This window comes from Narcine bancroftii, chromosome 5 (genome assembly GCF_036971445.1).
Source record: "Narcine bancroftii isolate sNarBan1 chromosome 5, sNarBan1.hap1, whole genome shotgun sequence".
NCBI classification, from domain to species: domain Eukaryota; kingdom Metazoa; phylum Chordata; class Chondrichthyes; order Torpediniformes; family Narcinidae; genus Narcine; species Narcine bancroftii.
Window position 1 is genome coordinate 7,473,281 of NC_091473.1, and position 16,823 is coordinate 7,490,103.

Here is a 16,823-nt window from a genome sequence, read left to right on the forward strand (position 1 = left end):
GATACAGCTTTGGCACCAGAGGATACAGCAGGGTCCTCAGAGACTTGATGTCTCAGAAAGGACTCTCTTGCTTCTCTTTCTCTACTTGGTGGGGATGCTGGACCTGGTGGCATCTCTTTGTGTGCTTGTGGGGATGAACCACAGTCAACAAATGTTGTGCATTCACGCACATGACAAGAAACGGACTTTGAATCATGATGCCTCATAAACAGTGAAAACTGACACCAATGGGTTTAGTTTTATTTATTTAAGGTCATTATCTAACGCTGCATTATGTTGTAACCACCACTGTATAGAACACGTCTTTTTGTTTTGCTTTAGAACATTTGAGTAAAAATGAAGATTGCTGCATTTAATATCCAACGACTGGGGACAAATAAAATCTCCCAGCCTACAATTGTCTCAAGAATTGTCAAGGTGAGTATTCATGCATTTTGATGTTGTTAGTTGTGGATTTAATCTTCCCCTCAATGTAAACCTCTTCCCTTTTTGTAAAGGTTAAAACCTTGTGTTTTTGATTCTAAATTAATTTTGTGCCTGATGCCATAAAGGAAAGTATTGTTTGTAGTGTTACCACAGTGACTATGAAGTAATATCCGGGTAGACGAAGAGCTTCGACAAACCATGAAGGAGATGTGAGCTCGAGATAATTTTTTTTGAATTCATCTTATTCCCTTTTGAATATCTTTTTGAAGTTAAATATCATTTTATCTTTAAATACAGTATGCTGTGTTTATTCATAGTTATGAAAATCTTAATGGGAAGTTATGCAGAATGTTTATCTGTTTTAACAATAAATTGAAGCACCATAAAGCTGCATCTACAAAGTTTGGTTTATTGGATTAATAAGATAGTAATTCGGAATATCGTCCCCACGATTCCTTGAAGATGACACATTTTGAAACTGGGAAATACTAGAACCTGAAAAGTGTTGTCTATACTCTTCACATAAGAACCATAATTCCCAATAGACTATTCTTTAAACAATAATAAAAAATCATCAAATCTTGAGCAGTGGTTTTCAAATTGCCCCCCTAAGATCACATTCCACCTTAAGCAATCTTTATCCCATAAGTGCTCTGTGATTAGTAAGGGATTGCTTAAGGTGGGATGTGAGTGGGAAGGGAAGGTTGAGAGCTACTGCTCTAGACCCAATTGTTATTGAAATATTTTGCTTGAGAAAAATTGTCATTGGCCCATTTCCTTTGGAGTTCTGAAACCGTGCACATAATGAGTCAATTAAGTCCGATTAAAACAGTGGTTTTCAAACTTTTTCATTCCACCCACATCCAACCTTAAGCATTCCTTTACTCATCACAGAGCACTGATGGCTTAGGGAATAATTAAAGTGGGATGTGAGTTTAGTGGGGGGAGTTTGTAAACCACTGATCTGGAGCAAGAGAATAAACAATTATTGCTGAAAAATAACAGGAAAGAAAATCTAAAAAAAAAATACTCAGATGGCCAGGTAGCAGTTGTGGGGAGAGAAGCAGAGCATCAGGTCAGGGCTGACAAAAAATTGTGTCGCAACTGATGAGAGGCCATGGAATTGAAACCCTCCAGAGGTGGCGCCAGACCTGCTGGGTATTACCATGTTTATTTCAGATTTGCACCAGATGTAATTTTTTCCTTTATAATTCTTGTTGGCAACAATACTGCCATATTCATGCTCCAATAGGTTTAGATTTCAGATTTATTGTCAGAGTATATACATGACATCCATTCAACCCAGAGATTCTTTTTCCTGCGGGCGCTACTGCAAAATACTGTACACAGCGAATACATGTATACAGCATCATGTACTGATTACCTGAAGGTGTGGAAACATTTGATCCAGTAGTAAATTAGACTTTTGGAAACTACAATTTCAGTGACATTGATTTATGAAGTAACTGAATATGTTGGAATGTCCTTGCATTCACCCTCTCTGCTTTGGCGGCATGGATGGCATAGCGGTTACAGTGCCAGCGATCGGGACTGGAGTTCAAATCCCACGCTGTCTATAAGGAGTTTGTACATTCTCCCTGTTTGCACATTCTGCCCGGGGGTTCCAGTTTCATCCCACCATTTGAAACATACCAGGAGTTGTAGGTTAATTTATGTATTTCGGTGGCACGGACTTGTGGACTAGAAGGCCTTGTTACCATGTGTCTAAATTAAAAAATGTACTTTGGATGCTCTATCCTCAACCACACCAGAGTTTTTAAGTCCCGTGGATATTTCCATGCCAAAAAGCCAATGTTGGCCTGCTGTGATTGATATCATATTGGTGTCCATGGTGTGTAGAGTCAAACTTTGGTATCCAGTATCCATGGGAATGGTAGATCCTGGATGAGTGTATTTTCCAGTTGCTTGAGATCACATGTTGCATGATTGGCAAACTAACGGCAAGGTATGCCAATTTTAAATTCCCGTTATTTTTTTACTTATTTATTTTCAGCGTCCTTTTGCCTTTGCTTGAGGTTGCCAGCTGTTTGAATTCCGGATAACTGGGATTTTCATGTATATAAATTAATGGCAGTGTGTGCATGAACAGCAAAACACGCAAGCATTTATAAATAGAAGGTGAATCTAATTTTGCTCCATTATCTTACGTTCATAACTCTAAAATTTTAAATGATATTCTTGACACATGGAACAAATCACATCTTAATTTTCTACTTCCCGTGCTGCCCAATTACACTTACAAAGCCAATTAACCGACTCACCCAGTACGCTTTTGGGACATGGGAGGAAATGGGAGAATGTACAAGGTCATTATGGACAGCGCTAGATTCAACCCTGGGTCACTAGCACTGGAATAGCATTGCACTAATCACTACACTAAGCATGCTGCCCAACTTTAATTTTTTTAGATGTTCAGCCTTTTCGACCCACGTGCCCATGCCACCCAATTACAACCCCTGTAAGTTTTTGACGGTGGGAGGAAACTGGACCCCCCACTCCACGTGAAATCCATGCAGACACGGGAAGAACTTAACAACTCCTTTCAGACAGCAGGGATTCGATCCCTGTCCTGATCGCTTGTAACAATGTTGCTCTAACAGCTATGCCATCCTAACTTGGGGATGCCTTGTTTCCACTCTAGTTCTTTGGTGAATGATAAGGCCAACGTTAGAACTGCAAAGTCTTCCACAGAATGGGGCAGGTTAGGAAGATGGGTGGTTGGTGAGGCGGTAGATACCCACCAACACTTACACAGCGTTTTGAATGCTCTCAATGCAAGAATTTGAGCTTCCCAGAACTACCCTGATAGTTCCTTCACCACTTTGTATGTACTAAGACCAGGGATTGCCAGGAGTAAGTTGTTATGCAAAGTACAGCTCAACATCGCTGTTGATTCCATGGTAGTGGATTGTATATAAAGGGGTGATGAGTCAGCAAACAGGAGGGTGATTGAACCCTTAGCCGTACAACAACTTCGCACTCAATATCACCGAAACCAAGAAACCGGATATTGACTTCAGGCACGGAAAGTAGGTGTACGATCCAGTGATCATTGGGGGATTAGAGCGGAGAGGGTGAGCAAATTTAAGTTCTTGGGAAATACTATATTGGAGGACATTTGGACCCAACACACTAATAGTATTGTGAAGAAAGCACATCAGCGTCTCTACTTCCTCAGGAGTTTGCGGAGGTTTGGTATGACACCAGAAACCCTGGCAAATTTCTACAGATCATGGTCTGGTAATGGGGTCACCAATACCCCTGAGTGTAAATCCCTGCAAAAGGTAGTGGAGACAGCCCAGGACATCACAGGCAAAACCCTCATCACCATTGGGAACATCTACAGAGAAATCACGGCCATCGAAGAGGAGCAGCAATCATCAAAGATCCACACACCACCCAGCACACGCTCTGTTCTCGCTGCTGCCATCAGGAAAGAGGTGTAGGTGCCACAAGACTCCAGGAACAGCTGCTACCCCTCCACCATCAGGCTCAACAACAAACTCAATCAGGGACTCATTTAAGGACTCTTACTTGTGTACTTCAATTATTTTTTTTCTCTCTGTATAAACAGTCTGTTTACATTTATTTACTTTTTTTAAAATTTTTTATTTTTCACACCATAAATCACATTAGCCATGATATATACTTTTTCTTTTTCACACATATACAGTGACTTTTTCTCCCCCCCCCCCCTCCCTCCTCCCAAGCCACCCCCCCACCCCCCCCTCATCCATTTTAGGTATACAATCTAGGTTGCATTAAACCAGTCAGACAATGTTGTCATTCAACAAAAATACACCAGAAATTCTACTGAGTCCATTCTTTTCTTTCCTTCTCCTTCCATCAACTTAGGTAATGTTTGTCCCCGGTAGGTTTTCGCTATTGTATTTAATGTAAGGCTCCCATACTTGTTCGAATATTTCAATATTATTTACATTTATTTACTTGTTTACATAGTTTATATATCTTTTTGTGCACAATTTACAGTTGCCGATAAGAAGAAATTCTGCCTGGCCCGCAAGAAAAGGAACCTGATGTACTCTGATAATAAATCTGAATTTTGAACAGTGGCTGATTTTTTAAATTAGCTCGTCTGTTTGGCCTTCCATTAAATATGGTAGGCTGGAAGATGGCAGTTAATTCACTCACTAAATTTAAATGTAGTCAGCCCACAGGCCCATGCCACCCAATTATACCCGATTGGCCTACAACCCCTGGGACATTTCTGAACAGTGGGAGGAAACCGGAGCCCCCAGGGGAAAACCCACGCAGACACTGGGAGAATTTACAAACTCCTTACCAACAGCATGGGTTTCGAACCCCGGTTCCGATCACTGGTGTTATAACAGCATTATGCTAACTGCTTGGGCAACTGTGCCGCCCCTAAGGACCTACCATATGCTGAAACAAACACTAAGTAGACCTGGTAAGAATGAGTGATGTTTTGAGACAAAACCGTGCTGTGTGTCTCCAGCTGACTTCCCCTTCCTTGTTGACTCCAGAGCGAATGGTGGTCTCTGCATTCATGGTCTGCATTCTGTTCTTCACCTGCTGGTTACATTTGCTTTAAATCTCTTCTCTTCTAGGGGCCCTGCCCACATTCGCTGCCGCGATATCAAGTCGCCTATGCTTCTGCGTGCCATGTCTGAAGAAAGCCCAACTTATTAGATCCTGTAACTAATTCCTGCCAAAAGGTTGCTTGGTGGGGGGGTGAGGGGGGAAGGATTCAGATGCTGACACATATTTGGCAGGTCGACTTAGTGTTTGTTTCAGCATGGTAGGTATTTATCAGTTATTTAGCAGACAGTTGGCCATTGTGTTACATTGCAACAATAGTGCGATTCAGTCCAAAAAATGGGATTAGCTCATTTTAGAGGGTCATTAATTTTTAACTTTTGCATCCAAAGTCTATAATACATATTATGATACAATTCTGCAACAATTCCCTTTGTTCACGAGAAAATAGGATCAGGAGAAGGCCATTTGGTTGCTCAAGACCACTCCACCATTCAATACATCTAAACTAGCCTCGTCCTCTTCTGTTACAGTTTCTAATAGCCCTCAAATCCCCAATCTTCCAATAATATATCTGCCTCCACTTTAAATTCATCTAATTATGAAGTCTCCACAGCCTGCAGGTACAGCGAACTCCACAGATTCACCACGCTCTATGAAATGTCCATGCTCGCAATTTAAAATGACTGGCCCTTTATATTTTTTCCTATATTCACTCATCTGAGACACTCACACAAGTGGAACATCTACCTTATTAGTTTCCATTAGGACAGTGGTTCTCAACCTTTTTCTTTCCACTCACATTCCACTTTAAGTATTCCCTACGCCGTAGGTGCTCTATGATTAGGGTTTGCTTAAGGTGGGATGTGGGCAGAAAGAAAAAATTTGAAAACCACTGTTTTAATCGTCTCTCATTGACTCGTTATGTGCATGGTTTCAGAACTCCAAAGGAAATGGGCCAGTGACAATTTTTCTCAAGCAAAATATTTCAGTAACAATTGGGTCTAGAGCCGTGATTCTCAACCTTCCCTTCCCACTCACATTCCACCTTAAGCAATCCCTTACTAATTACAGAGCACCGATAGAATAGGGATTACATAAAGTGGTATGTGGGTGGAAAGAAAAAGGTTGAGAACCACTGCATTAGGATCTTCTTTGTCTCAACAGCATCATGCCTCATTCTTCTAAATGTTTAAGAATACAGACCCAAATTATTTATCTTCACTTAACCTGGAATTAGTCTGGTGAATCTTCTTTGGACTCCCTCCCATGTCTCATATCCTTTTATAGTTAAGGGGCCAAAACTGTGTGCATTACTCCACATATGGCCTCACCCACACCATATATGGTCCTAACCAAGCTTCTCTATCAGTAATAACACGACTTACCTCCAACAATCAAGATCTGAAGATTCCATTTATTGTTTTGTACACAAAAAAACCCACATTATTTTGTTTGCCTGTAAAGGCACACAAACAGGTCCTAATTATACAGTAATTAAGACAAGAAAGAAAAGTAAACGGAATGTCCGTATATCACCACACCCCCTCCGATGCCACTGCTTCCTGGTCCCCCATGGCTGTACGTCCTCTTTTCCTGTCCAGTGGTGAACCTGAGATTGAGGCATCGTTGGGAATCAGAACTATCTTTGCCCAAGCTTTTGACTCAAGCAAGTAAGGATGTCCATTGGTTTCAGGTCTACGAGAGCTCCATGATCCCAGACTCAGTTGACTGCTTGCCTGATGTTTGGGACAGGCGCTCTTACCTGTACTCTGGAATTCAACTCTTTTTTAAAATCCCCACATTTGGAGCAAGCTGTGATTAAAGTCTCAAGCTGACCAAAACCCAAACTTTCCATCACTTGACAGATGACTGATAACTAAATGACAATCAGGAGGCTTAGTACATATTTGAGGGAAATAAATTTCAAATTCTTCTTGATGTAAAGTTGGAGGGGAAACAGCAGGAAGTTTTAGGGTTGGAATTTTTTCAGAAATTTATTTATATACGGAATTTTGTTCATATTGACGAGACAACTGAATAAGAGTTTTGGAGGTGAAATTATGTCAACATGCAATGTTACCGTTCCATAGATTCTGTTACGTTACGACATCATCTTAATAATGGAAGTCTTTGACAAGACTGGAGATGTTTCCTCACAGCTGCTGGATGAATTGAACAAGTAAGTCTTGTCACTCTCCAAAACTATTTAGATTTGATTGTGGGTGAGAAGGGGGGGGATGATACATCATTGGCTTGGCTAAAGTCACGGGTTTGATACGGGAATGGCAAGTGGTGAAAGAAACTATATTTGTGGCTGAAGGCTTCCTGATCGTGTCGGAGGTTCGGATCTGGAGCTCGAGTTGCCAATGATTTGAACAGGAGCCTTTGAGACTGCAGAGGCTACGGAAGGACTGGAGCCAAATCCAAGGACACTCTGTGTCTCTGAAGGGACTTGATTTTGCCTATTAGGGGTACTGGGCAATGCTCATGGTGACTCTTTACCTTACGGCAGGCAAACATTGAAGTATATCATGTACATTAATGTATTGTTACTTAACAATAAAAGGAACATTTTAACCTTTGGTTCTATTGCCACAAGCCTGTAGAGGTTACAACCTCCCTATAAATTAGACCTATTAGTAGTGATTTCTTTATTATTAGCAATCTCAAGTATTGAGTATTCCACAGTGTGTATCAATTTTACCCAGACTCTAAAAGCTGTGGATTCATCTGCCAGCCAAATATTCCAGAGCAGCCAAGAGTGAGTGCTGCCCTCTTGGCTTGGGGGGGGGGGGGGGGGGGGGGTGCCACAGCCAGCAAACTTACATTCCATAGAAGCCTAATTTCTGCTTGTTTTTTTTCTTCAACCTGACGAAGGGCCCAGGCCCGAAACGTTGGCTATCCTTTACTTCCTCTGGATGCTGCAAAACTGGCTGAGTTTCTACAGCACACTTGCTTATTACCTAAGGCTAACAGCCTGAATATGCCTGAGATTGTCTAATCTCGAAAACCAAGCCTGGTCAAAATTGGAGGGGTGATCACCTAGGAACACCAGGGTGCTGCAGGTTTCTGTGAGGGGGGGGGAGGCGCTAGACAAAGTGGCGACTTTCTGTCTGCTTTACGGTAGATGAAGAATTTCATGTATGTTACATTCTAAATGTAGTGTTTTACATGATAATAATGGAACCTTTACCCTTGACCCTGTTCTCTGAACGCTATCTTGTTTATGAATGGGCGTATCAACCCCAATGACTAGCCTGCAGCAAACATCACCAGAGCAGATGATCTACTCTCTTGTCACTTCATTGTTCATAAGAATTTGCTGCCTGCAAATTGTCAGCTTTTCCTGTATAAACTTTGATTGCTTTGAAGCTCGGGTGACACACTCATAGTCAGGAATGATTATATCTAAAATGTTTCTTCAAACCAATGAGAGTCTTTCTCATGTTTGTGGCCACTGTTGACATGTCAAGTGCTGCAATTTGTATGTAAGAATAATTAGTCTTGTCATTCATTATTCACTCATCAGCCTCCACTCAGGGTATATCATTGTTACTGACTGAAGGATTTTAATGAATAGGTTTGATTGTGGCCTTACTGTTATATGCTGGCCTTCGTATTTAATTTCCCATTTCTTCTTATTTGCAGGCAGGCTGCAAGTCATTATTCTTCCACACTAAGCAATCCCCTCGGGCGAGGAAGCTACAAGGAACAGTATCTGTTCATTTATCGGTGAGCAAAACAACAATGGAAAATGCTTCAGACTCAAAGCCCCATCCAAATACTGAAATGAAAATTTTTGTCAATGCAGGGTTATAAAGAAGGTGGCAATTTTTAAAGTAGTCATAGAACAGGAAACCCAGGGGATCCTCAGAGACAATGGCACAGATAAACCTAGCGTAGGGCTTCAAACCGATCCTACAGTTTTCCCATCTTTGGAATCAAATTTAAAAAAAACAGCCCCATGATACTTGCTCAGCACATTCTCAATTTACTTTCCTGGATCAAACCTGCCAAAATTGAACAATCATTATAAACATTCAAACAGATGAAACAAATATAATAATGATGAATGTTAATTTAAAATGTAATTTAAAAAAATAAACCTGCAGATGATGGATATGAAACAAAACCAGACAATACTGACATTTTAATTTTTTTAAATTTTAAAATTAGACATATGGACATAAAAATATTTCAATTTAAGACAGACACATGGTAACAGGCCATTTTGGCCCATGAGTCCGTGTCGCCCAATTTACACCCAATTAACCTACACCATCCCCCCCCCCCCACTACATTTTGAACGGTGGGAGGAAACTGGAGCCCCCAGGGGGAAAACCCACTCAGACACGGGGAGAATGTACAAACTCCCCACAGGCAGTGCAAGTTCAAACCCTGGGTCCCGCTTGCTGGCACTGTAAAGGCGTTGCGCTAACCATGCCGCCTCACTTCCATCCTGATTCACAAGACTGGGAAATAATTCTTGTCTCAGCATTTACTTTTTTTTCGTTTACATTTTCCTCTCATTTTTGCTGAAGGAAGATTGCTATTTCTCCGATTTTCAAAATCCATATTTGCATGCAAGGAAACAAAATATTTAATTGGCAGTTCCACCAATAAATGCAACTATATGCAAACAGTTAGAAAGACATTTGTATTGATGAAACAGTTAGAGTGAGAGACATTATGAACTCTATCAATCTTTATTGAGGTGGGTGGTGCCTGGTGTCTGGTGATTTATCTTATTATTTTTGTTGCAAGTGACAAGATAGTAACTTCTAACAGTGGGTTGACAGATAGGCATCAGGGAATTTTTTTTTAAAGTTTATTTGCCACAAAATACCAGTGAGAGTGAGAAGGATTCTTCTGTTAATTACCTAACAAGTTACTGTAGTGGTCCTCAACCTTTATTTCTTTCCACTCACATCCCACTTTAAGTAATCTCTATGCCATCGGTAAGCACTAACTCCTACGCCAACCATGCTGCCCTGTGGAATTCCATAAATGGTACAAATTTTAAATCAAAGATACTATTCCAAAGACAATGAAGAGTGGTGGTAAAAAATATAATCTCCCCAAACAACACTTATGTTAGCATACATTGTGAACTACAGATGCCTAAACAACCACCGGCATTTGTTATTCTTTGTTTAAAAATCATTCCCGCACATCCCCTCTTGTTGCCATTTTTTTTCCTCTTCAAGGCAATGAGAGCTGTTGCAATACTTTATAGAGTTCTTCTTTCTTTGGCTTGGCTTCGCGGACGAAGATTTATGGAGGGGGTAAAAAGTCCACGTCAGCTGCAGGCTCGTTTGTGGCTGACCAGTCCGATGCGGGACAGGCAGACACGATTGCAGCGGTTGCAAGGGAAAATTGGTTGGTTGGGGTTGGGTGTTGGGTTTTTCCTCCTTTGCCTTTTGTCAGTGAGGTGGGCTCTGCGGTCTTCTTCAAAGGAGGCTGCTGCCCGCCAAACTGTGAGGCGCCAAGATGCACGGTTTGAGGCGTTATCAGCCCACTGGCGGTGGTCAATGTGGCAGGCACCAAGAGATTTCTTTAGGCAGTCCTTGTACCTTTTCTTTGGTGCACCTCTGTCACGGTGGCCAGTGGAGAGCTCGCCATATAATACGATCTTGGGAAGGCGATGGTCCTCCATTCTGGAGACGTGACCCATCCAGCGCAGCTGGATCTTCAGCAGCGTGGACTCGATGCTGTCGACCTCTGCCATCTCGAGTACCTCGACGTTAGGGGTGTGAGCGCTCCAATGGATGTTGAGGATGGAGCGGAGACAACGCTGGTGGAAGCGTTCTAGGAGCCGTAGGTGGTGCCGGTAGAGGACCCATGATTCGGAGCCGAACAGGAGTGTGGGTATGACAACGGCTCTGTATACGCTTATCTTTGTGAGGTTTTTCAGTTGGTTGTTTTTCCAGACTCTTTTGTGTAGTCTTCCAAAGGCGCTATTTGCCTTGGCGAGTCTGTTGTCTATCTCATTGTCGATCCTTGCATCTGATGAAATGGTGCAGCCGAGATAGGTAAACTGGTTGACCGTTTTGAGTTTTGTGTGCCCGATGGAGATGTGGGGGGGCTGGTAGTCATGGTGGGGAGCTGGCTGATGGAGGACCTCAGTTTTCTTCAGGCTGACTTCCAGGCCAAACATTTTGGCAGTTTCCGCAAAGCAGGACGTCAAGCGCTGAAGAGCTGGCTCTGAATGGGCAACTAAAGCGGCATCATCTGCAAAGAGTAGTTCACGGACAAGTTTCTCTTGTGTCTTGGTGTGAGCTTGCAGGCGCCTCAGATTGAAGAGACTGCAGAATATAGAAAGCTACAGCACAGTTCAGGCCCTTCAGCCCACAGTGTCGTGCTGAAACATCCTATGATTTCCCAACAGCATAACCCTCCACTTTTCTCAGTTCCAGGTACCCATCTAACAGACTCTTAAAAGATCCTCTTGTACCTGCCTCCACCTCAGTTGCCGGCAGTGTGTTCCATGCAGCCCCCCTGTACTTACTCCCAAGCACCTTAAAACTATGTCCCCCCCATCCTAGCATTTTTGCCCTGGGAAAAAGCCTTTGGCCAGCCACAAGATCAATGCCTTTTGTATACATCTAGCAAGTGAGGTTTGAACCATTAGATTGATTCTAGAAACACGAGCAACAAAGTGATGAAATGGGCTGCAGGAACCACAATCATGTCATGAACATGTGACACGAGATTTGCCATTTTGCAGCATCAGCATTGCACATTGCAAGTGCAAAATTGCATTAAGTAGAGGTCCATCTACTCTTGGTTGGCGTAGCAGTCAGCGCAACGCTGTTACAGCGCCAGTGATCGGGGCTAGAGTTTAAATTCCACGCTGTCTGTAAGGAGTTTGTACATCCTCCCCGTGTCTGCGTAGGTTTTCCCCAGGGGTTCCGGTTTCCTCCCACCATTTCAAAAACGTACCAGGATTTGTAGGTCAATTAGACGTAATTTGGCGGCACGGGCTCGTGGGTCGAAAGGGACTGTTACCTTGCTGGATGTCTAAATTTTAATTAAAATTTTAAAAATGTAAACAAAATGCGCAAGCACACACAGTATAAGAGGTCAGGGTTGAATCCAGATTTCTGGGGCTTTGAGGCTGCAGCTCGACTCATTGTGCCATGAAGCTGCCCAACTCTGGCAGAACAATTGCACACAGTAAATACTCAGATTTCTTTGGAACCTGGAAGCAGTTCCCATGGTCAAAATGTAAAGTCGGGAAACCATTGTAAGATGCCCATTAGAGTGAGACACCCTTTATAGTGAGACACCTGTTCAGCACAGGATAACTGGCACTGCCGATCAGCCATGCCACAGAAACATGCTAACTTTATTCAGTGCTGGGTAACTGTGCACAGGAGCAGAGTGGGGTGGGGGGGGGGGATACAATTTTCACTTTGGACAGAAAGGATAGACTGCTGCTTTCATTTTGGTAACCTGTTATACAATAATTTTTTGATCATTTTAAAATTGAGAATGATAAATGCCCATGATTGCTTAATATTCACGAGTTCTTAGTGTCTGCAGCAGATGGATGTGACTTTTACGGCCACTATTCATACAGTCACTGGACTGGGAACAGTATCCAATTTAAAATACATTCCAGTGATGGAATTCCACAGTAATTCTATGCAAGTTTATTTCAGACACGTCGGTTTGTTTTTCTTCCCCTTGAACAACTTTTCTGACCAACAGCGATCTTCGTGATCCCCAGTTCTGTCAGGCTTCATACACAGGTTTATACATTCTCCCTGCAGTAACGATATGGTCCAGATGGAAAGATTCTTCCAATATGATGACATGCAGTTGGGTGATGAGGATGCTTTCTCCAGGGAGCCATTTGTGATTCAGTTCAAATCGCCGACCACAGGTAAAGGTCTTTGCAGTCTGGCAAAAGCAGATGGGGAACTTGTTAACCCATACTTGGAAATGTTCTTATGCGAGTGGTGAAGCTCAGCATCAAGGACAGAGGAGCTAAGAAGCCGTTTTTTCCAGTAAATGGAAGGTTGAAGAGGGAAAATACAAACAAGTGCCCTCTTGCATTCATAGTTTTGTGAATGGCGGTGAGAGTCAGTCTCTTGGCCCACATTCTCGGAATCAAGGTGGGACGGTCAGATTGAAAATCCAGGAGACTGTGGAGACTCCGGAGAGGCTGCAAAATAGGTTCATCAGACTCTTTCCTGGGATGGAAAGTATTAGCTTGATGGAGATGTTGGATGGACTTGGGTTGGTTATTGCAGGAGTGGCAGTGACTTAGGAGCAAACTGGTAGAAGCTTCTTTACAATGGCGAGAGGCTTAGATAGGGTCAAGAGACTGAGGGATAGGTAGCAAGTGAGAGGGGAAATATTTGAAGAGATTTAATTTAATTTAGAAATGCAGCATGGTAACAGGCCCTTCTGGCTCACAGTCCCACACCACCCAAACACACCCATGTAACTAATTAACCAACTAACCCTGTTGGAACGTGGGAAGAAAACGGAGGAAACCACACAGACACAGGGAAGAATGTATAAACTCCTTTCAGACAGTAACGGATTCGAATCCCAGTCACTGCCGCTGTAACAGCAATATAATAACCTCTTAGCTAAGTGTGTTACCCAAACAAAGCACAATTCTTTCCCCCCCCCCAAGACAGCATGTGGTAGGTGCCTGAAACAGATCGCCAGGGGAGGTAATAGAAGCAGATTTGATAGCAACATTTGAGAAGCACTGAGACACACACTTGACCAGACAGGAGAATGGAGGGAAAATAGACAAGGGGAAAGGAGATGGGATTAGGTTCAGATTGGTCAACGTAGACATGGTGAGGTGAAGGACCTGCTCCTCTGCTCTACTCTTCCATGTTCCAAGAACAGAAAATGCTGCAAACATTCAGCAGGGCAGACAACATCTGCGGTGACAGAGTTAACCTCAGATGTGAAACCCTTCATCCAAACTGGGAAAGCTGAAAAAAGTTGTTTTTGGTTGCAGAGAAGGTGGAGAGGAAAGGATAGAAGAAAGATCTCTGAGAAGGTGAAACTAGATTTTAATATAGCAGTATGATTAGCATCAGGATCAGATTGGGCTTCTTTGACTGTGTAATGTGCTGCTTACAGCAAGGCCTTTGCACTTCTCCAGCAGGCCTAGTGACACAAATAGAGAGAGAAAAGAACTAGTTCTGACACAGACGGTAAATTAGAAGTAAGTTGTCTCGCGTTTCAGTGCAAAGATGAATGGGAAACAGAGCAAGGTAAGAGAGGATGAGGAAAAATTAAAATTAGGGTGGCACGGTTGGTGTAGCGGCTAGCGCAGCACTGTAACAGCGCCAGCGACCCGGATTTGAATCCTGCGCTATCTGTAAGAAGTTTCCATGTTCTCCCCATGACTGCGTGGGTTTTCCCCGGAGGCTCCGGTTTCCTCCCACTGTCCAAAACGTATGGGGGTTGTGGGTTAATTGGGCTATTTAGCGGCATGGGCTCGTGGGCTGGAAGGGCCTTTTACCGTGCTGTATTTAAGAAATTTAAATTATGTTTTCCTAAAACATTCCCACATACAACAGTAAATTTAAAAAAAGGGAGCTTCCTCTTCGACCCTCTTCAGATCTGCCTGCCATTCAAAATACTGCTTCAGTTTATTAGTCCCTGATAGGGTCAGAGGGCAGAGTTCAAGGGAGAGGGGGGAGGGAGCTGATGGTGATCTCAAATTTTAATTGTATGCAAAAAAAATCTTTGGCGGTGCTACAAAAGTGCAAACTTATGGAAATGTTTTAATTTTTTTTAACTGTTAGACATCTTAATTCAACCTGCTACTCGAAGCGGCCCAAAAAGCAGAAAGGGATAATTCTCAAAATGGTTTGTAGTTTTCCCTGAACCATATGGAAACATTGTGAACATAAGCAGATGGCGTTTTATCAGTAGTTACAGACCTGCTTAAAGAGTGCCAGGAGAACTTCTAAAAGATATGCTTCCAATAAAAAAAAGCATTGGGAACATTCGAAGATAAAGAGCTTTCATGATCTAAATGTCCATGTCACTATTTGGACATTTTATGAGCTGGAAACATGTTGATTTTGAACTGCACTGAAAGCTATACTGAGCATGTTATCCGCAATTATCACTGTTCTTGGGGACGTGTATCATTCTGTTTGATTGATGGGTTTTACCTTCAAGTATAAACCCAGGAGAAATTGGGGAGATCTCTCTGGAATCAGGTGTCACTGGCCTTGCCAGCATTTATTGCCCAATCCAAGTTATCCTTCATCGTTAGAAATTAATGGTTAAGAGTCAGCTATATTAGCATGCCTATGGGCCAATTTGAATAGTGCCATTTGTGAACCAGTTGTTTTATTTTGCAAAAAATCCATTAACCTCACAGTTACTGTTTCTAAGATTAGCAGTTCCACTCATTAATTACATGAATGTAAATTCCCCAGCCTGTCCCAGTGGGATTCAAGCATGTCTCTTAATCATTGGTCAAGACTACTGGACACTGGCCCAGTAATGTAACCACTCTTCCAACATGCCTATTCTATTTAAATATAAGGCTTTTTCAGGTGCATTCTACACTAAGAATGTGCCTGAAGAAGCAGAAGCAGCCCTTTACATTGCCATTCAGGTGGCAGCATTTAAAGCGCAACGCTGGCCACCTGAAGGACACAGCTGCAAAGGATGCGGCTCTGAGCACACTCCGGCTCCTGCCCAGTGTCAGCTGTGATCAGCAGTATGACCCTTTAACATCCACTTTCAGCCAGCTGCATTCAGGTGGCTGGGGGAGCCACTGAGCTGAGCTGATTATCCCTCTCGGAGGAGGGTTACCTAGCTCACCTCAAGAGCGCCTCCTGCACATTCAGGTGGCCTCAAAACAGCCGCATATTGCCTAAACATGCGGGGCAATTGGCCACCTGAAAGTGTGCCTATACTCACATTCATTCCAATGTCTGCAGCTATGACTGCAATAAAGTGAAATGCTTCCTTAGAAGTGTAGTTTTGGGTACCTTGTTTGAGAAAAGAAGTGCTGGGGTTGGAGAGGGTTCAGAGAAGATTTACTAGAATGATACCTGGAATAAAAGTTAGTATATGAGGAATGTTTATCAGCTCTTGGACTGTACTATTTGGAGTGCAGAAGGATGAGGGGGAACCTCAGAGGCGTTTTGAATGCTGAAAGGCCTAGACAGAGTGGATGTGGCAAGGATGTTTCCCTTGGTGGGGGATTCTAGGACAAGAGGCCACAACTTCAGGATAAAAGGGTACCAATATAAAACAAAAAGGCAGAGAAATTTCTTTAGCCAAAGGGTCGTGCATCTGTGGATCCTGTTGCCGAAGGCAGCCGTGAAAGCAAGGCTGTTGGGTGTATTTAAGGCAGAGATTGACAGATATTTGATGGGTCAGGGGAATAAGGGCTATGGGGAAAAGATTGGGGAGTGGGGCTGAGTGGGAAGATGGATCAGCTCATGATTAGAATGGCGGAGCAGACTCAGTGGGCCAATGGGACTACTTCTGTGCACATATGGGACTACTCGGCCAATGGGACTACTTCTGCGCATATACCTTGTAATGATTTGGCTGCCACAATGTATTAAAACAAATAAATGCATCCAAAAGCAAATTTGGACAATTGCTAAACCATAGAAATATAGAACATTACAGCACAGAAAGAGGCCCCTTCAGCCCTTCAAGTTTGTGCCGAGCCATTTTTTTGCCTAGTCCCACTGACCTGCACCCAGTTCATAGCCCTCCATACCTCTCCCATCCAGGTACCTGTCCAAATTCTTCTTAAATGTTAAAAATGAGCCCGCATTCACCACCTCAACTAGCAGCTCGTTCCACTCTCCCATCACTCTCTGTGTGAAGAAGTTTCC

General features: G+C 42.8%; 1 protein-coding gene across 1 annotated transcript in view; it reads left to right on the top strand.

The window, feature by feature from the left end:
* Nucleotides 1-278: 278 nt before the first annotated feature.
* The window catches only part of LOC138762618 (deoxyribonuclease-1-like), a 32,615-nt gene continuing 16,070 nt past the window's right edge, over nt 279-16,823 (top strand). Inside the window, exons 1-4 of the mRNA XM_069936249.1 lie at nt 279-417; nt 7,059-7,147; nt 8,617-8,700; nt 12,744-12,856. Of these exons, the coding sequence (XP_069792350.1) occupies nt 337-417; nt 7,059-7,147; nt 8,617-8,700; nt 12,744-12,856 (367 nt within the window). The 5' untranslated portion in view covers nt 279-336. The remainder of the gene's footprint in view (nt 418-7,058; nt 7,148-8,616; nt 8,701-12,743; nt 12,857-16,823) is intronic.